At 43.8% G+C, this 21,103-nt stretch overlaps 1 protein-coding gene and 1 long non-coding RNA gene across 2 annotated transcripts in view; one reads left to right on the top strand and one right to left on the bottom strand.

Moving 5' to 3' along the window:
* Positions 1-21,103, bottom strand: part of LHPP (phospholysine phosphohistidine inorganic pyrophosphate phosphatase) — a 70,514-nt gene that overhangs the window by 48,757 nt on the left and 654 nt on the right. The window contains exons 2-6 of the mRNA XM_064431549.1: positions 10,144-10,331; positions 9,173-9,326; positions 6,779-6,842; positions 5,799-5,891; positions 472-563 (exon numbers count right to left, since the gene is read on the bottom strand). Coding sequence (XP_064287619.1) covers positions 472-563; positions 5,799-5,891; positions 6,779-6,842; positions 9,173-9,326; positions 10,144-10,331 — 591 coding nt within the window. The remainder of the gene's footprint in view (positions 1-471; positions 564-5,798; positions 5,892-6,778; positions 6,843-9,172; positions 9,327-10,143; positions 10,332-21,103) is intronic.
* LOC135306922 (uncharacterized) lies at positions 10,209-19,255 on the top strand. Its single transcript, XR_010367655.1, has 2 exons — positions 10,209-10,386; positions 12,245-19,255. It is a non-coding gene; the product is annotated as an uncharacterized LOC135306922 (long non-coding RNA).

Genomic DNA, 21,103 nt, shown 5'->3' with positions numbered 1-21,103 from the left:
TGCTGAATGTGTGTCTGGAGGGAAGGGCAGACATATGGAGGAGCCCTTCCTAAAGCTCTGAGGGATGAATGACCCACAGGCTGGCTGAATCAGCAGGCCAATTTTATAATCCCAACCCTGCTACAGCTTTCAGACATGTCTTGTTTCAAAAGTACAACGCTTTCATGCAGCAGCAGGAAAAAAATAAGCAAACCCCAAGAAATACACCAGTTCTATGTGCTGTGATGAAAAAAATACAGAAGGAATTTAGCAGAAAGCATTTCTTCAAAAGATGTCCTCCCCTTCCTGCTACTTCCACACAGTGTTTTACTACAAGAAAATACCAGCATCCACCCAAGCTGTGCTGCACAAGGAGGTGCTTGGGCAGACAACAAATGCAAAGCTGCACTGACAGCAAGGGGAAAGGTGGGGAAAAGGCATGGAGGAAGCCTGGCGTGGTGGCTCTGCTCTGGATGCAGGGTGAGCACTGACCTGTACTTGCCCGTCCGCACCTGCAGCGCTCTCATCCCGCACTGCTGCGCTCCCCCGACATCACTCACGATGTCATCCCCGATCATGATGGCCTGTCAGGGCAGTGAAATACAGCACAAGTTCATTTCCGCCATTTGTCACCCTCCCCTGACACAACAAACAGCTTGATTTGAGGTCTAATGCTGCCGATGGACAAATTAAACACGATAATATTGTCGTGTTATTGATTAAAAGTCATCCTACCCTGAGGGAAATTCATGCCAGAGCTCCTCCAGCAGTGCACTGGCTCAGCACACACCTGTACAATTTGTAATCAATCACAGAAATCAAAGGGATTTGGGGCACAGTTGAAAGAAAATGGTGAGTTTTATGAAGTTAGGCCTCCTCTGTTCCTAACAATCCATCCCTGCTACGCTCCAAGCAGCTTAAATTAAGCTTAACTTCTTAAATCTGGTGTTCTACAGGCTGGTCAGAAGCTTAAGCTTGTAATCACTGAGAGCTTGATCCCAACCTGTTCTCAGGTTGATACAGAAATTCGGGAAATCTCTGTAAAATGCAATTTATTCATTTTGCACAGTGTGACACGGTACGTACAGGCCTAGCACTGTTTGTGTTACCATCAGTTTAAGTAAAAGCAAATATTAATAAACAAAAATGGGTGGATTACCAAAAAAGTAACTGATTGTGCTAAGATTTGTCTGGTGTTTGACAAAAAGAGTGCACAGAGCACCTTCCTGCCTCTGTCAAAGATATTTATTAGATCAGATTAGATTGTATCAACCAATCCTCCTCTGTTTACAAGCACATCACCAAAATTTCAAGTGCTTATCATCCTGCATTACAAATTACTGCGTTTATTCTAATTTAAAATGATTGGGGGAATGTCATTTTATAGTTTGAGCAAAACTCAGTATATACACAAAACAGCAATTTTCCATTAATGATCAAAAAATCCCCAGCCAAGCACCATTACCAATTCTCCCCAAGCTGCTCCAGGATCTTCAGTCACACTCAGCCACTGGCTTTAAGAGATTATAATTCCTTTTTCTTACAGAATTCCTTCCAACACCTCCCTGAGGGTGAGAGGGCACAGACCTGCACCACCTCATGCCCTCGCTCAGCCCAAATCCCAGCATTCAGGATGTAAAGGCAATTTCAGTCCTGTGTCCTAACAACCCTAAAAAGAATTTATTCTGACAAAAAAGGGCAGAGCAGGGCAGCCTCTCTAACCAAGCCCTCTCCTGCTCAGCAGGGCTGTATTGTAGCCCATCCAGGGAAGTTTTTCTGCAAGACTCTGGCAGCTCTGGAAGTGCAGCTGCAGCTGAGCAGCGATGCCTGTCCAGGCCAGCTTGTGGCACACGCATACAAAAACGTGCTCCAGCCCCCAGGGATTTCACAGATTTACTATCAGTGAAGGGCAATAATCACTAAAGGAGGAGCAATTATTCCAAAATCATTTAGGATTTAAAAAATCATTGGCAAGAAGATAGAGGTCAAAAGGTGCGCTGTCAAGGGAAATAAAAAAAACTCTACCTGTCAAACCTGGGTTTAACTTCCTCTCTGACTGCAATATGGCAAGAAGAGAGAGAAAGATATAAAACTGAAAGGTCACATAGCCACTGAAAGCAGGAATTAAAAGATCTCCATTTGTGTTCACATTTTACACAGAGATCACAGCGTTAATCTGTTCAATCCTTCTGCAAAAGTTACTTTTTTTTAGATTGGCTACAAATTAACTAAAAAGAAGGGGGAAAATGCAGTGAGTCTCTGGGTTTAAGACAAATCCTCAAAGAAGGAGGATGGGTGTAATTTCTATTTCCCTAAGATGGTGAGAGGTGGTGTGTGGTCGCACACACACAGCAAATAAAGCACATGTGCCAAAGCTGAGGGAAAACACTGCTCTCAAAAGGTTCCACCAGGCTCAGCCCAGAGGGGCAGGGAAAACAGAGGAGATCAACACAACCCCCAGGAATTTGGGGTGGAAAGGCAAAATATAATCCCCACAGTAAGCAATGCCACTGGTGCTGCCTGTGCCACAGACCCTGAGCAGCCAAAATTAATAAATCTTCAGAGATGCTGTTGGGGTGGGGGGTGGGAACCTCAGGTAGGTTTGGTCCACAAACAGAGTTTCAGCATTCAGTATTGGGTCACAGAAAAATGTCTGACCAGAAAGGGAATTACAGAGTAAGGATTAAAGGAGGTAGGAAGATGAGAATTTAGCCAGCCCTCAGATGGGGGATTTTGGAGGCTGGAGCCCATGCAGGATGCAAACAGAGATTTGCACAGAAGGCAGTGTGCTAACTCCACCAGAATATTTAGCACAGAGAATGCTTCTGGAGTCAGACATATTTATGCCTAAACAGATTTTTTTGCTATAGATTTAACAACTTTAATCAAGTTAAATGTGCAGGACCATAAGAAAATAAAGCTTATACACCAAACTTCGATGTACTAAATCTCTTTACACAAGAAATACAATACATTTACTTTTCTCCCTGTTCTCCTTCACCCAGGCTCCAGGATCCCACATTAGTGTTTATTTTGTTTCTAAATTAGAACTCCAAAGGTGCAGGGCCAGACAGTTCTCACTAAGCTTTCACATGGACTGAAGCTTCAAACTTCCCTTGGCCACGTTTATTTTGGGATGGAAGACCTTGCCCTGTTGGGCGGGTGGGCAAGGAGGGGATGCTGGCCCAGGAGCAGGTCCCCTGTGCCACCCCTGGGTGACCTCTCTCTGCTCTCATGCACCACTAACTCCCACCTGAGGCTTGCAGGTGGCAGGAATGGGAATTGCTTAACTACCAGTAGTTTATGGACTCCAGCATGACCTGCCATAACTCCCATTAAAGCAGGATCATTTGCTACAGAGAGAACTTTTTATGATTATATAAAACTACCAGAACCTTAACATTATTTAGGTTTTATTGTAAAGCTGTAAAAATCATCCACTGTTAACAGCTGCCTTAAAACACATGAATTAGGCATTTCAGTAACCTTTAAGATGTGTTATTCTTTGTCATAGCTCTGAATTGTAAGATAGGTCTGGTTACCTCTAAGAGGTTTAAATTTCCAATCTATTAAAGTAATACTGGCAATCTGTTATTTCTAGGCCATTGAGGAAAGGTTAAAATGAAAATTGGACTTTAGGGAGTTCCTCTTATTCTAAGTGCAGGCTGAAAACATCTCAGCAGCAGAAGGCAGAGTCAGGGTCTCAGTAAGAAGCAGTTATCAAGGGAAATGACTGGTGATAACTTTATTGATTAAAGCAGCTTGAGGAATTTCAGAATTGCCACTGTCTCAAATTACTGTGGTGAGACAGCTTTATTAAAAAGGTATTTTTCATTAAAAGCCAAGTGAAAGAAAATTGTAGCATGTTTTCAAAAGCACAGCTCATCTAAAACGGTTTAATGATGGTATGGATTAAATGCATTCCACAGGTGGAATAAATTATTGGAATAAACATTTTGTAAAAGCAAAGAAAAGTAAAACCAGCCCCTGCCATGTCAATACAAATGCAGAATTCATTCAGGAAGCAGTTTAAAATGTAATGCAGTGCATTACAGGAACTTACTGAAGTGACTATACTGAGGTTTTAAACTGAAAATAATGAGGTTTTATTACTGTGTACCACAAACTAAACCAACCTGCAAATCCTTCTCCAAAAATACATTAAAGTCACAAGGTCAAGCACTCAAAAGTTAGGAAAAGATACCAGAATTAAGGCAGTTTGCTTGTTTGGAATTTGTTCCTCCTACACACATGTGAATCATGATCCAGGCTCTAACTCCAGCAGTGTGGATTATTCTTTCCATGGTGGAAAGCATGGAGTGACTGCTGCCTTTATCCAGTGGTGTCTGCTGCACTCCTCCTTGGTTAGGAACACACTCCCTTCACTTCCCAACTCTCTAAATATAAAATATTATACCTACAAACTAGACATAGCACTACAACAGATGGATGGCATTTAACATTAGAAACTGTATGAAAAAAAAAACCACCAAAACTCTGACAAAATACAAAGTTAGGCACGAGCAGCAGACATGGCAAACAGCAGAGGAGGAGTAAATAATCTTTTCTGGGGACTATTCCTGCTTTTCTGTACCCCAAACAAACAGTCCTGAAGCTGATGGGAACCACTCTCCAGGGCTCACCCTGAGGGACCAGCTCTGCCAGCCTGATTTGTGTCCTGGGCAAGGATTTAGAGACAGCAGTTCTGCACCTGGGATGCTCCAGGGACAGTCCAGGCTGAGCTAACTCCTGGGAAGACAAGGACAGACTGAAGGCAGCACAGAAAAAAGCAGGGGGACTGAATGGAGGGAAGCAGCAGACCTAAAACACAGTTTTAGTAAAAAACAACTCCTGCAATGATAACAAGTCTAGAGATAACTGGATGGAGAAAATGTCCAGGAAGTTATTTTGGTTGTTAACTAGAGTAAAACTAGAAATAAGGAGATGCAGTTTAAATGGGAAATATCCTGATAAATCTCAGGAAAAGCTGCCTTCCCCCAAGACCCAGTGGGCTGAACACCATCCCCAGGGCACTGACAGTTGTTTGGCTCTCTGAAAAGCACTGTGGACAAAACATTAATAACTGTGGAGCAGGGAACACTCCTGCACGGGGAAGGAGATGGATGAGATGGCCCACTAGGTCTTTTCCATCTCCCCACTCTGTAATAAAGCAAAACCCAAGCACATGCTGAATTACAGGGCCATAATTTCATCTCCAGGCTCCAGGGACCTACAAGCCACCCCAAACTTCACTCCTGTTGTTTATAATGTCACCCAAACCCCCCTGATGGAATTATTGTGTTGTAATTCACTGCTGTTTGTGAGGCTTCTCATACTCATCCTTATGTCCTGTGTGACAGAACAACAAATCAATGAAGAGGAGCTGGGAACAACTACAGAGAGGGGAAAATGGGCTGTGCTGAGGAAGCACAGCATGTTTCTGGAAAGCCAGAAACACAGGAGGGGGGGTTTTGGGGTCAGTCAGTGCATCCTATTCACCAGAATGATAAAATATTTTACTTCTGCCTTTTTCTTTTACTAAAAAAAAAAAAAAAAAAAAAAAAAAAAAAAAAAAGTCAGTGTGACAGCACAGGAAACAAATGACATTTTGGGATCAATTCCATCACCCTGCAGCCACCAGTCTCCAAGCAGACTGCCAGGCACTAGGGCACCTCTTTTCCCTCTACCAGGAATTGAGTCCTGCTCACATTCTCCTTCTGCCTCTTCTGTAACTTTTCAAAGCTACAGCAAAGCAGGAAAAAAGCACAAGTGGGCACAGATATATGGCACAACCCCTGGGCATGTCACCTCAACCTTACCTGCTCTGGTGGAACTCCCAGTTCTGCCAGGGCTGACTCAAAAAACCTTTTTGCTGGTTTCCCCACCACCTCAGCCTGGATATCACAAGCATACTGGGGAAAAAAAAAAGAGAGAGAAACACAAAAAATGCTGATTGGAAAAGGATTTATTCAACTCCATAACTCCAGTTATAAAACCTTTGGGATTATTGATTTTTGCCCTTAAATAACACAGTGGATTAGCAGGTGAAAGTGAATATCAGAGAATTTGGATAAAATAAGTGTTTAAAGTATTCTGGCAGGAGAGAAAATGCTCTTGAAACACCTCAAGGTACAAATCTTTCAAACTCTCCATCTTTGAGTAATCCTGCAACTCAGTTCCAGTACTGTTCATTTTGTTAGAAGCATCACTCTTAGAGACATAACAAATATCCTTTATATAAAACTATCAAAAGTACTGGAGAACCTTTAAAAGATATAAAGGATTTCTTTAATCACCTGGCATCATTTTAATGATCCAAGTGAAAAATCAAGTTTCAAATATGGGTTTTGAAAAGCTACATTTGATAAAGCAGATTTTACAAGTTACATTTTCCTGCAACTAAGTATCAGCACTATGCTGGAAAAAAATTGTTTCTTGCTTGATCCTAGACAAAAGCCTAACAGATAACATGGGCATTCAGGTTTTCTTGGGTATCTTGCACACAATATTCCACTTTTTTCTTGTCTGACTCCTCCTTTCAAGTGCCTCACTTGCAATAAGGGCACCACCACAGAAAAAGTTCATGGTTTAAGTGAAACAAATTTAAACCAAAAAAAAGAGAAAAGAACAAAGGCAAAAAATAAATTAATCCACCCATCTTTAGAATGCAGCAAATGAGTTTCAATGTGTGGAAACTCCCTCCACCAAGGTGAGTAATTACAGATGACCCATATTTATGCCAGTTACTCTTTTAACAAGGTGCACAGGGCGAGTAAGCACAATTCCAGCTATAAAATACCTCTAATGCCTTCATATATGCTCCAACATCAAGTTTCAGCCCATCAGTTTCTTTATAGTAGCGTCTGGAAATGAAAGTGATAAAGTTCCCATGAAATGAAAACGCTGGCAGTTAAAGACAAAGAAACCACATTTTATTGTTTCTGGGCCTTTATAGATGTCCATATGGCTGCATAAAAAGTCAAGTAATCAGAAAATCCCAGGCCTGGGTCTAACACCAGGAGTTAAGGGAAGGACAGGCTCAGGACTGTGCAATGCTGAGGGAAAGGATCCCAGATGCCCATCTGGGAGCAACTTCACTGGTTCAAAGGGATTTCAGTGTGCTTGAGCCAGGATGGACTGTGCATTATTGCACAGTGACAGAGAGCCCTGGCAGGTAAAAGGTGAGGGCTGGCCACAACCAGCAGCTGTGACCCCTCCTCAGTGGGTCTGCAAGGAGACCCCAGACAGGACCAGCACTGCTGTCTCAGCCTCACACACCAGGAAACCCTGTTTATCAGGACTAAAAGCCCTCCAAGCTGCATTTTGTTCTTTCTAAAAATGCTCCCATGGCCATGAAGCTCATGGAATTAGAAGGTGTCTTTAGAGAGCTTTTCTGGAACAGCAATTCACATTCATGCAGGTCCTCCAAGCTCTGGGCAGAGCAGAGACAGCTTTCTGTATGACAGGAAAAAAGGCAGGATGAGCAGTCAGCTAAGATTTTATGCCTTATCCTTCTGCCATTTTCGATTATTCAGCATAGCCTTCCTTTAAAATGACCACTTGACCTTTGCTAGAACAGCCATTAACCTTCCATAGTCTGGCGTAAACAGCTTAATTTTCTGACAGTGGCATGACAGAAGAAATTACAAAGCCAATTCCCACTCTCAGCCCAAAACAGATGCTAAATGTAAATCACTGCCTTTCCAGGAGCAGGGCATTCTGCTTCAGTGACTCTGACACTTTTGTTTTCTATGGAATGAACTAAAACTTCTACCAAAAGCAACCTGCTGGCCCAAGGCAGGCACCTTGCTAAGGCCCACCCAGCTGGGCTGGTGCTGCAGGTTAGAAATGCAGCTGGGTTTTGTGGATGGCCCTTTGCATCCATGAGGCTTCTCCAGTCAGGAGAACAGTTCTTAGAATTTCTAATCTTCCTCCTTTGAGTCACAGAATTCACCAGAGAACTTGTATTCACATTACCTCAATGATCAGCCATTAAAATACAATATGCTCCTGGTGAAAACTGAGCTCTAAATATCCCAAAATCCTTATTTTTTTTTAACAAAAAGTAATATTTCAAAGGAGTAAGAAAAAAGAGCTGTTTCTATCAATGAATGACCAAATAAATACTTTTACATGCACAGGGTATAAAGCATTTTTACATTGATGACAATACAGTTCCTAAGAAGAGGTTCATTGTACATTTTATTTTGAAATATGGTATTATATAACACAAAATTTGATTATTTTATGTACATTAGCCATTTTCCTGTTGGCTCAACATTTTCTCCTTATCCTTCTGAGAAACAGCAAGGATTTTTCAGCCCTGCTGGAGGATTAGAGTGTCAGGTAAGGCAGCACAATGAATTTAACTGCTCCTTCCCACTGATAAGTTCTGCCCAACTGGATCAATAACGCACAAACTAAGAAGGGTTTTCATGCCCATTACAGTCTATTGAACCACTGAGCAGAGTTGTCACTGCACTTTCCTCAAGATAAACATGCACAGTCTCTTTTAAACCCATGTATCACACAATAGATAAGAATAACTCCTGTTATTCCTGTTGGGGTTTGTCATTATTCAGCACAGGAACTAATAATGTCCTGTTTAAAATCTCTGAATACATCTAAATTAATTATTTTCAGGAAAACATTCAAACTCCCTGGCTATTTTTTCCTGTGCGTAAAAACAAGAGGTCAAAATTTACCCTTAATGGGCAGAGAATAATTAAAAATGCTGTCTGACATTAAAACTACCAAAACAATTGATCTGCCACTTCAAAAACACCAAACTGCATCACAAACCTACACCAACAGCTCTTCACCTAAGCATGGCCTGGGGAAATTTTGGGTTTCCTTCACTATGAAAAATAATTTATATTCAGTTCAGAGAGGAACATGGGGCTACAGGCAGCAGTTAAACCAACAGTTCTCATCTCTGAGATACTAAATGCTCACTCACTTGGGGGTCACTCACATCAAAATCCAAACTCTCCATGATTCCTACGAGGCTCTGAGGCTCCCTTGAAGCACCACAAGTCCTCTTCATTGATCAGATCAGGCTCTCAGCCCAGGCAGACAGATTAAAACTGAAAAGTTAGTACTGAGAGTGGAGTGCCCACACTGATTTCTGGCCTCCATCAAAGATATAATTTTAAAATGCAGAGACTTGAGGAAAAAACAAAGCTTAACTCACCCTTTTCCAAGGGAGATCAAAACAGGCTTCTCCATCCCAATCAGAAGTCGGAAAGCCTCGTTAAGGTTTGCGTAGGTGAAGTTCTCTGCTGCATCTCCAAGAACCACACAGTTTGGGTTTGTCTTATCAATCTCAGCAAATTCAGGGACAAGGTCTACAGAAGGAGGCAAAACCCAAAAAATCACAAATCCCTCACTGTGGATTCTTTGCTTCTTTTTTCTAAGGTCAGGATTAAATGCACAAGATGGTATTTCTTGTTGGGGCTCAGATGTTTATTAGTTCTTGTCTGTGTTACAGCCTCACAAACTGAGTTCTACAGCACTTCACTCTAACAAATTAAAAACGGAGACGTGTGTCTCTCTTTATACAAGGCCTTTTAAGGATAAACTGTCCAATTAAGAAATGACACCTAAATGACTTTTAACCCAATAACCAACCACCTATGCCCGCTATGGGGACTTTTTTATCCAATTACACAAAACCACCCAAACCCATGGAGAAGAAGGTGAAGAAGGACCAGCCTCCACCCTAAACCTCCATCTTGCTTTATATATCTTACTATATTCTAAAACCTTAAACCCTAAGTTTTCCACTCTGTGGTATTACACACTTCTATCCAAACTCCACACCCACAATCACAGTTCCATCATTCCATTTTGGAAGCCTTCTCCACGGCCTCAGGTCAATGCAGAGTTCTCTTGGGAGTCAGTGCCTGGCAGCAGAGAAAGTCTGAAATTCTCAGCATCCAGGGTTCCAACACGTCACCATTTCAGATCATGAGGCCTTGAACGCGACAAATGGAAGCGACAAATCCCCAGATTCATGCTTCCCTTCACTCACAACAACACATGAAAAAATAAATAAATCTCAGTCTGAATCCAGCGCCCTTCACACACCTACTCATCCGTCCCGAGACGGAGAGGAAAGCAGAGCATTCCCCCTCCCTCCCTGCGTCCCCAGCGCTGCCCCACCGTCGTGCACCAGCAGGTGAGGCCTCAGGCCGCGCTCCCTCAGCAGGCGGCAGGCGGCCGGCGCCGGCGCCGTCACTTGGGCCACCGAGATGTCGAAGCCCATGGCCCGCAGCTTCCGCACGAAGTTCTCCCGGGTCGCCTGGGTTTCATTGGTGCAGAGCTGCAGCTTCAGCCCAGAGGCTTTGATCCTGTGGAGGGAAGGCAGCAGAGGGGTTAACTAGATGAAGGAAATGAGACAAGAGTGTCAGCCTCAAGGGAAATGCAGGTTGGATATCAGGAAATGTTTTCACAGAAAGGGTGATAAAGCTCTGGAATGGCTGCCCAGGGAGGTGGTGCAGTCACCATCCCTGGGTGTGTTTAACACAGCCTGGATGTGGCACTGGGTGCCAGGGTTGAGTTGAGGTGTTGGGGCTGGATTGGCCTCAATGATCTTGAAGGTCTCTTCCAACCTGGTCATTCTGTGATTCTGTGAAAAGGTTTAGCTGATATTCCAAACCATGAACAGGATCCTCTGCTGTGACCAGGTGCACCTGAAATCCTGACTCTGGGCACTGCAGCTACCAGTTAGTTCAATGATGTTTTATCAAAACTGGGGTGGATCCAGTCCTATTTATCATTAAATCTCTCATAAAACACCTGTGCTGTTACTTGGTGGATCATCCCAAAAAATCTGGCACTTTAACTGATCCATTAATAATTGTTTACAGGTAATTGGCTTCTCAGGGGAAGAAAACACGGCCATGAGTGTCCAGAGCCAAGGACATGGCTCCTGGGGATTGGTAGTCTCCAAAAGTTGTGTTGTTGCCCCATGCCTGAAGTGCCCAAGGCCAGACTGGGCTGCACTTGGAGCACCCTGGGATAGTGTAAGGTGTCCCTGCCATGGCAGGGGTGGGACGGGGTCTTTATGGTCCCCCCCAGCCCAAACCATTCTGTGATTCTGTGAATCCCCTGCAAGCCCTCTGCCTCTGAGCAGCTTTGTTTCCCAAGATGGGGACCTGCTGTGGATGTCCCCAAAAAGCCTCTTCCCCGAGGATGAGCTGTCAGCTGTTTGGAGAGCCAATGTACTTCAAAGTGGCCACAGAAAATCAGAAGCACTGAAAATGTACCACAATTAATAAAAAAGAAACATTTGCCTAAGGGACTTTCACTCAGCTCCTCTAATACATGAAAATGCCCACTTTTTGTCAGTTTTCATGTGAATTTGTGTAAAATTATCTTTGAGGACCTGAGCACATGCAGATTCAGATACTTACTGAAGTCTGGAACCAGGCTTATAAATTCTTATAAAATATTATGATTCTTCTTTGTATTAAAACAAAAAAGGACTTTTCTATTAAGGAAGTCCCTGCACGGATTCTCAAGACAACAAAACATGCTGGGCCCATTTTGTAGGGAAGATGATCCCACTTGGTTGGTGCAAACACCAAAGCCACCTCCAGACAACAGATCTTATGATGAACTTTCCATCAAAGGATTCTTAGAAATCTGGTCCTGACCCAGAGAGCCCCTTCTGCTCATCAAAACTACACACCAGTGTCTTCTTTAATAATGCTGGTGATTCATTTCTTTCTTATTATTTGTCTTTCCTAATCATAGATATGTGAATTATCAATTACACTTAGTGGTTAATTGCCCTTCATAAAGATAGCTTTTCTCTTTTAAATTAGGCAGTTAATATATTGTAACTAATAGCATCCACTTGTACATTATAAATATATCTTCATTGATTGGAGCACTGAATGTGAGATTCACTCTCAAGTTAATGAAGCAATTGAGTGAAGAAGTGCAGGGTGCACCCAGGGAATAATTATTGTTAATGAATTATGATGTGACCTTCTCAGAACAATGAACAATTGGTGTGACAGTGGGATGACAATATTCCACATCTGTTATTTGAGACACGGTTTCAGCTGGAGTTAAAAAGCAAAGCAGTGTAATTTAGATACACAACAAACTTCAATAGAGTGTGCCACGGGTAAAAAAAAATTACTCTAAATGCAAAGCCTCCCTGCACACTCTTAGGGAAAAGAAATCCTATGATTCATAACTGGCTGGAAGCAGATATTTGTTGAATTGGAATCTACTTTTTCTCTTCCTAAAGGTCAACATAATGAATCCAGGGACAACACCAACCACAAACCTGCACAGACAAACCAGCACCCTACAGGTCAGCTCAGTGAAAACACAGATTCAGCTTTCCTGTACTACAAACTTCACTTCTTTCTCAGTATTTTGGATGGAAACCAGAGTGACACTTCTGAAAGGACTGAGCAAAGCAGGAGGAGCCTGGACACATCCCAGACTGCTTCAGGCCTTTGTGGTCACCAGCAATTAACACCCCAACAAATGAGCTCAGGAAATGCTCAGGATCAGGTCTACAAAGAGTTGGGCCAAGCTGGACAAAAAAAATGGGAGTCCTCTGGTGACATATGAAAAGGACTTTTAAAAATATCCTGGAACACTAAATGAAACAAAAATCCACAAACTCTAGAGAAGACTTACTTCTACAAATATAACTTTCCAGTGAGAAGTCACCTTTCCCTTCCTAATTAGCATCTCTGAAAAGAGCCCTGTAAACTCCGCCAAATCCTGCACAGAACAGACACACTCACCTGTACATTCAGTGTCACACACACTGCGCTGAATCCATCCTGGATGCTCAGCACAGGGATGGTGAGCAGAGCCTGCAGGCCAGCAAACAGCTGCTAACTCACAGCTTAAATAATCAGGGAGAGCTTTCACCAACAGCTCTGCATGGGGGAAAACCTGCCTCCAATCATGTTTACAGCAAAACCCTCATTCAGTTTCCCTGGCCTGGCAGGTTTTGAATGTGGAGAGACTAAAAGTGGCTGGAAGGTCTGTGTCTCACAGGTGTGATGCTGTGCTCAGTGAGGCTGCAGGGCTGGAAAGCTTCAAGGGAAACCTCCAGCCTCTGAACTGACCCACTGCTCACACTGCCAGCAAAGCAAGGCAAGGCACTGCAACTTCCACTGCTGGCAAGTGTGGGATGTCAGGAGAAGAATAAAGAACAAGATTTGTAATGTGATGTCTTATGAGATAAAGAGCAAGGGATTAGGTACCTGCAAGAGCAGAAGAATGAGGCAGCAGGAGATGAAATACACGACACAAGTTTTATCGAGATCTCCAGGGTATTACAGATTTATCAGCAGGTCCATTACAGAAGCACAGGCACACCCAGGAAACCCAGTCAATCAGGCCTTCAGCTGACTTCCACACACTGGCTGTGATAAAGATCCCACTCAAACACCAGGAAAATCGATCCTGATTAGGGCACGAGGACAGGCAGCACTGCTGCCCATGCTGCAGGGACCCAGTGTGGCCCAGGTACCTGTAGATATCCCAAGGCTGCCTCTCCCTCACTGTTTGGGGCCATCAGCAGGTTCAGCATCAGACAAATCCACTTTTTTCACCAAATCCACCAATTTCCAACCTCACTGCTCACACCACTCCTAATGCCCGAGAGCAGGAATGGGGGAGCTTCACCTGAGCGAGGCAGAGGAACTCCTGACCTTTCAGGGTGTGACAAATGCCAAACTCAGCTACAGTGGCAAAAGAAACTTGTCAGAGCCCTTCTTGGAGGGGATGGCAGTACAGAGATGGCAGCAGGGAGCAGATGGAAAGGCCACTGTCCCCTCCAGCTGTGTGTCACTCTGCTGCCAGTGCCTGCTCTGCCAGGGAGCTGCCACAGCACACAGACACCGAAGGAGAAAGTCACCAAAAAACCCCAAACTTCCAAGCCCCAAATTAAAAGTGGGCAGATGAGCACTGATACCACACCAGCCTTACCAGAGGAGGGATTTAAGCCCACTCGAGATCCAAATAACCACTTGGTCACCCAAATGATCCCTAAATCTACACCTGGGGCACCCACCCACCCCTGGGCACGCTGTGAGCACCTGCCCAGGGGAGAAGTGGATGTGAGGGGTTTAATTCCAGCCTGAGCTGCCCCTGGAGCCTCAGCAGCTCTTTGAACTGACCTTTACCTCGTTCTGCTGGAGCAGGACACGGGGCTGAGTGACAATGTCCCACAGTGCAATTACCACGCGTCAGATGAGCAGGTCCCTTACAAATCACCTCGAACTTTACACATCTGCTGGCTGTCAGCATCTGCCAGGTTCACTCACCCGAAAATAATGAAAAAAACTCTCATTATTGCTCCATAACAGGTAAAGTGTTAGGACAATTATTGGACATCCTCACTGACCTTGTGCAGACTTAGCCAACTGCCCTTGCCAACCTTTATGGGCAGCCTTTGGGCACATAAAACACAAAATCTGTTCTTTCAGATGATGTAAAGGTTGTGACACCCATAGGAAAAGCAATGCTCCTGGAATCCAGACTGGGAATCATCAAACTTAAATTGACATTATCCTGCACATGGCTGGAGCAGCTAAGGAAGAGGTGTAAGGCTAAACTTCAGATTTCCCATCTTTTCCCACTGTCTTTAGCAGTGAATGTTTTTCCTAAGATGGGAATAGGAAAGTCCAGCCCACAGCCAGAGGTCCTGTGCAGATGGGCAGTGGGGCAGGAAGCAAAACCCTGGAACAGGCAACAAACCTGAGCTTGGAGACAGTCCAACATCAACTTCAAAGGGGTTTGGAAATGTGCTACATGAGATTTCCAGAACGGGCTTTTTATCCTGCTTTTGGTTTTTCAGAGTGCTTTGGGTTTTTTTTGAAAAATTTAAAAGAAAGCATGCTGAGCACTTTTGCTATTTGACTCTTCTGCATCAGTGGACAAATATGAGTGTGCTTCAGTGTAAACCTCTCAGCATTCTGATTCCTTGTCTCAAACACAGGGAACCAACAGCACCAAACCACAAAGTAAAAGCAGGACTTGTGTAGAAACACCATCCTCCCACCTGGGCAGGGTTAATGTTAGTGCCCTCTGCAAGGGCCAGGGTGTGGTGCTCCAGGTAAAACCTCTCCTGATCTTGCAGGTTTTTCCCAGGAGAACCTCCCTGGGAGCACCACACACACCTGAGGATCCAAAAGGGTTTTCTGGCTCAGAGCAATAGCTCCTTCTGGGGTCCAGCTGTGGAAATGCCTGGTGGGAGCAGAGCACATTTGCTCTGCTTAAAAAGTGTCTTTTTGTCAAAAAATGTGCTGTATTTTCTCTGCAAATCTGTATTCCTGCCATTCCAGCAAAGTCATTATTTCAGAAGCCTGAAGGCCATAAGTGCCTTTGCCCATCATTACATGGTACAAGCTTCTCCCAATTCCATGGAAATACTGAATTCCCGGGTGTTTTTTAACCTGGTGGGTGCAATGGAATCAGAAGACTGTGGATAAAACTCCAGGATTTTCCTTCTCTCTCCCAGTCCCCAAAACTTTCCGTTCCTCTGATTTCTGCCATCACAGCACATCCAAACTGCTTCAATCTTGCTGTCACATCTCTGATGCCACTTTTGCCCCCTGACCTCCTGGTGTTTCCCTTCCCTGATGTCCTGTCATGGGTCCTGAGTACAGCCAGGCTCATTAAAGCCCTGGTTCTCTGGGGATCCAACTTTCTGCTCCACGTAGCCCTGACAAATCCTTACACGTGGCACTTTTTGGCCCCAGTCCCTCCTGCATTCCTGAAACTCATCTCTACATCTGCCATCTCCCCAGCGCCATTTCCTCCCCAGCCCCATATGGCTCACCTCTCTCTAAATATAGAAGGGGATAATTTGGAGGCAATCCAAAGGAGGGGCTGCAAAAGGGATTAAAAAATAGGAGGGCATTACCTTTGCACATGAGTAAAAGCAGATTAATAGGCACACATGAAGGAGCCACAAGAATGTTACTTAAGGGTGGACAAGGGTGATAAAAGCAAGGGTACAGTCCTAAGAGTAAAGACTCTGGAAACACCACTTTGAGACAGTGTTTGACAGTAAAAACTGAAAAAAAACCCCAATAAATTGTAGCTCAAAGCAGACTTTAAACACCCACCAATGCCTTTATTTAGGTGTTTTGATAATTTAGAATTTTTCAGAAGGAGAAAGAAATCCTGGAAGTTTTAACACTAAAGCAAACACAAAGTCCTGAATTCTCTACAAAGGCCATTGAATACAGCTGGATACCAGAATTACTGCACAAATTATCCAACACCATAAATCATAATCCACCTTCCTGAACAGCAGGGAAGACAATTGATTTGTAGGCAGCAATATGCCACAACAGTGAAATCTAGAATTCAGTATTCACTAAAAGTAACATGTGTTTCTGAAGGAAATCTGCAGAAAGGAAGCACAAAGCAGAATAAAAGAAAAATCTCTCTGGTCCATTAAGCTCAATAACAAGATGCATCTAACACTGCAGATTACCAAATCAGCTTAATGTATTACACCTAAAAGATTTTAACCACACTGCAAGTGGTTCAATAAGTAAACTCTGGCAGACCTTAAATAGCTGGTAAATCTCCACTTTGGGAGCTGCCAAGGAAAAAAACAGATTTTTGAGGATTCAGTTAGCATGAGCAGCTCTGCGATATATTTGCATTAAGTAAAATATTTTTATGGACAACATAGTGAATGATACTCCAATAGCTTTTATTCTGTGCAAAAAGGAGGGTACATGATCTTTAAAGATGCTTCCAACCCAAACCATTCTATGATTCTATGAAGCTGCTAATTACTCCATTAAAAACTCATTCAAAAACAAGTTATCCTTGACAGGGTTGAATCCTCACTTTGTGCACAAAGAGCACCCGTTTGTAAAGAAGGAATTCTGTTTCTGAGACCCTGAGTGTTAAGGATGTGTGAACTCCAAAAATGCAAGCACTCATGCAACTTGTGCACAAAGCGGGTGAGCACCCACAACTTCAGGGACACAAATCTTTATAAAGAAATAAGGGACACTGCTGATTAGGAAAGTAAATATGGGTTAGGAACACCCACTGCTCTCAGAAAACTGAGACCACAGCTAATGTTACAGACTGGAGTGCAGCTGAGAGTCAATTCCTGGATCCCCTTCTGGCTCTGCCAGGGAACAGCCTGTGTTCCCACATGACAATGCAGAATGCTTCATTTGTTGTGTGTCTGCTGCTTCAGGAGGCAGTGACATCTGGGTCACTGGGTTTCTTTGGGCAGAAAGTGCAAAGAGAGTGAAGTACAGACACAAATTAACAGATATTTACACAAGGGTTTGTATACTTTATTGGAAGGTTTCTTTCTAGGAGAAACAACTGCTTTTCTATGAAATGTCCCGAAGGCACAGCAAGCCTTGGAACTCTGAATATCTGCACAGCCTGTGCTAAGCCACGTTATCTGTGTGACAACAAAGATTTCCTACTCCTCGTGGCACACACACTTCCAAAAGGCTCTTTGTGAGCTCCCAGCTCCTCTGAACCCCCACACCCTGAATTGTTTTACAGTCCCAGTTCCGCTTGTTCTCCTCACAATCTTCTCCTTGTGAGGCTCTCCAGGTATTTTATTTTAACAGGAGTGTCCAGCTGCTCCCCAGCCTCCCTGCTCCCCAGATTTCCGCTGCCCTTTTCAAGGGCTCTGCAGAAAGCTGTGCTAACAGATGCACCATCCCAGCCCAACAACAGGATGTTGTAAACCTCCAACTACTGTGTGCTTTTCATATGGATATGCTAATGGACACACTATCAGCACGCAGCTGTAAATGCAAATGCCAGAGCACAGGCTGAGCATCTTTTATGGGTGTTTAACCACCTTCTGTCTTGTAAGGGACCAGCTCCTGGCTATTTGCAAGATAAAAAGCAGCTAGCTCACCTCGTGTCAATGCTGTGTAAATCGATTAAGACAATAACAGCGCGGCACTGGGGCTCTGTTAGGGCTGGCTCCAGGAGAAGCCTTTAAGTCACCGATGGCCCTTCTGATCTCACCCATGGGCTTTCTGATCTGCTCCACAGCATCTGCCAGGGAACTGAACAGCTGGGAAGAGGTGGGTGGGGTTTATGTAACTTTTTCAAAACAACAAACTTGCCACAGCAAGTTAAACAATCAAGAAACATTATGTCTTAAAAGTTTTAAAGGGATAAATTATCTTATTGAGCCACTTCTGGCTTTTTTAGCCATCCACTGCTGCAATATCTCCACCTAAAGATAACAACAACAGTCCCTGGAGAATTCAGAGGCATTCCTGGCTCCAGGAGTGCCAATACCCTTCGGCATATGGGTGCCTGGCTGAGTCTGGACGAGTAGCAAGGATCCAGATTCACCTCATCCCCTGCGCACAGGACACAAGCCCTGCTCAACAAACACTCCTGTGGTTCTCCTCGGTGCACACTGAATCCTTCAGTATTTCACAGGTGAGATTTATCAGGGCTGCAGGTACATCAGCAATAAACAAAGCACTCCCAGCTGTTACACTTAGTGTTTCACCACGGGTTACACCAATTATTGATGCCTTGCTCAGGAGGGTCTCTACAGCACTGAATGTCACCTTGCTCGGGGTGTTCCAGTGTCCATCAGCTTCTCTGGCCATGTTTCTGCTCCATCTGACTGTACTGTTGGCTACAAACAAACAAACAAGAGGGAAGCAGCCATCACAAATAGAAACCAGGCCAAATTCTGCTGGCAGAAATTAGGCTGCTGCTCTCTCAAACACTAACTCAAATAACTGCACAGCAGAATTCAGCTGAAAACAAGAGAAATAATGTAGCAAATGTAGTTTTAGGAGGTCAGGACACCTTCAGTCACATGAAACCAAGGACAAATTAGCATGTTTACTTATCATTTTTATTGGAATGTACTGTATGTTGTTACACTAAGTTAATTGCTGTAATGGGGAGGTGATGTAGCAAGACAGTCTGAAAAGAACAGGTCAGCTGTTCTGCTGTAAGGGTCCTTATCTGTACTCTGAGTTATCAAAATGGGATTTAAGGTTTCTGCTGGACATATATACATGCTAAAAGATGTCAGACAGCTGCTTTAGCAGAGGACCACAGCAATTTGAATTAGTTATAAGGTTCCTCACTATCTGCAATTATGGCTCTTTAATTGATTAAAAAAAGAATTCATTAAAAAGAGCTCCTTTTAGCTTTGATCCATCTGCTTGAAACCACCCAGCTGTACTGTGACGCAGACACAGATATTAATGAGCAACTGGCAATAGGATAATGAGTCAATAAAGAGTTTAAATGGTGTGAGCCAGAACAATTACTAACCTAACAGGCAGATAAATAAGGCTACTTGACTTTACCCAAGGAAAATGATTATTCTTCACCACCTACATTGAATGACCTGAACAAAGTGCTTTGGTGGGGTTTTTTTACCCTTCCTGGCACTTTCCCATTCTGCTGTTCCCAGTTCCCACAGCTATGAACACTGATTCTGCACTGCTCACCAAATCCTGCCCAAATGAGACCAGCTTTCCCTGCACAGCATTCCAGAGCCTTTTGCTGGATTGCATCTCCAAACCCTCCTCAGAGACCCCTGCAGCCTTTCCAGGCAGGCAGACAGGTCAGATTAGCTGCCAAGGGCTTCCTGTGACTAACAGGCAGAAAGGGCTTAGACATTCCCAGGATGTCCAGAGAAAATTTTCCTACATTTAGCCCAAGGCCAGAGTTTTACTGTTGTTTCATCAACATATTTCTCACATTACTGTAAGTTAGACTGCAGTTTAAGTTGCCTCCACGCAGAAGGTTTCAGCAAATGCAGTGACAAAAGTTATTAAATAAGAGCCTGCAACCCAACAGAAGGTGAAGTTTAAAATTTAGGAGCAAAAAAAAACAACGTCAAAAGCATCTGGTGAACCACAACACAGGTATATTGAACATGTCTTGGTTTCTAAAGGAATGATCTTATCTCTGACAGTATTTATGCAGATGTTGTTATTTATGCTTGGTTTGGCCGTGCCTGGAGGCCTTGGCTATGATCTGGACTGTCCCAGGTTGTGCTCTGCACATGCACAAACCCCTGAAAGAGCCACAGGATTTCAATAGAAGCAACTTCTCCCTCTGCCTTGTTTCACTGAATTCCCTGGGAATGCTGCTGTCCTCTTGGTTGTCCTGGCACCTGCAGCTTCTCCTGGCCAGGTGAGCCAGAAACTGGCCAGGAACCTCAATAAGGCTTAAACTTATTTCAAATATTCCTCTCTGACAGCACTGGGAACTCTGACCCATCTGATAACATCTTCTGTGCATCCTACATGTGTTTCAAGAAATATGAACAAAGACATAATTATGGCGGGGGGGGAGAGAAAGCAGAAATTAGTTCTGTTATTACCACTTCATTTGGATTTTCTCCAGTTCTGCCTTTCCATGGTAGTTCCACCAACATTTAGGCACATATTTAACTAACCTCGTATGATTAATTATATTGAATTCAGTATTTCTTCATGCATGTTTTCCTGCTCAACAGTGCACTTGTCCCAAGTGTGTCTGTGCTGAGTGGCCCCAGAGGACAGAAGCTGCAGAGGTGCCCACCAAGCAGAGCTGTCAGTGTTTCACAGGGGTTCAGAATTTAGACATTTAAAACATTGCAAGTGGGGTACATGCAGCAGCACAGAATGGTTTGTGTTGGAAGGAACACTGAAGTTCCAATCTCCTGAAACGGACAAGGACACATTCCACTATCCCAGGCTGCTCCAAGCCCCATCCAGCACTTGCCAGGTGAAACAGATCAGGATTTTCCACAGCGGGTGATGAAACATCACAGAGAGCCAAAAGGCTCTTGCAGAAATTCACAAGCAGACAATCAATATCTGACTTTAAACAAAGCTGTCCCTGGGGCCACTGCTCTCCCCAGCCCCATCCTGCTCCTCTGGTCAAGCAGGGCCAATATGGACATGCTAGCAAGTCAGCCTAATTAATAAAAGTTAGTTAAGTTAAAGTTACTTAGCTCATGTTACCAGGACAGCATCACCCAGCTAAAAGCGAAGGATTTCCCTACCTGTGGGCACTGGGAGTAACTCACCAGGACCACACTTGGCTTTTGAGTCACTTCCAAGCTGGGCAATCATTAACCCCAGAACAGAAATTCTCCCTTGCG

Source organism: Passer domesticus, chromosome 8 (assembly GCF_036417665.1).
Source record: "Passer domesticus isolate bPasDom1 chromosome 8, bPasDom1.hap1, whole genome shotgun sequence".
Taxonomy (NCBI): Eukaryota; Metazoa; Chordata; class Aves; order Passeriformes; family Passeridae; genus Passer; species Passer domesticus.
This window is presented reverse-complemented; position numbering and strand designations above follow the sequence as displayed.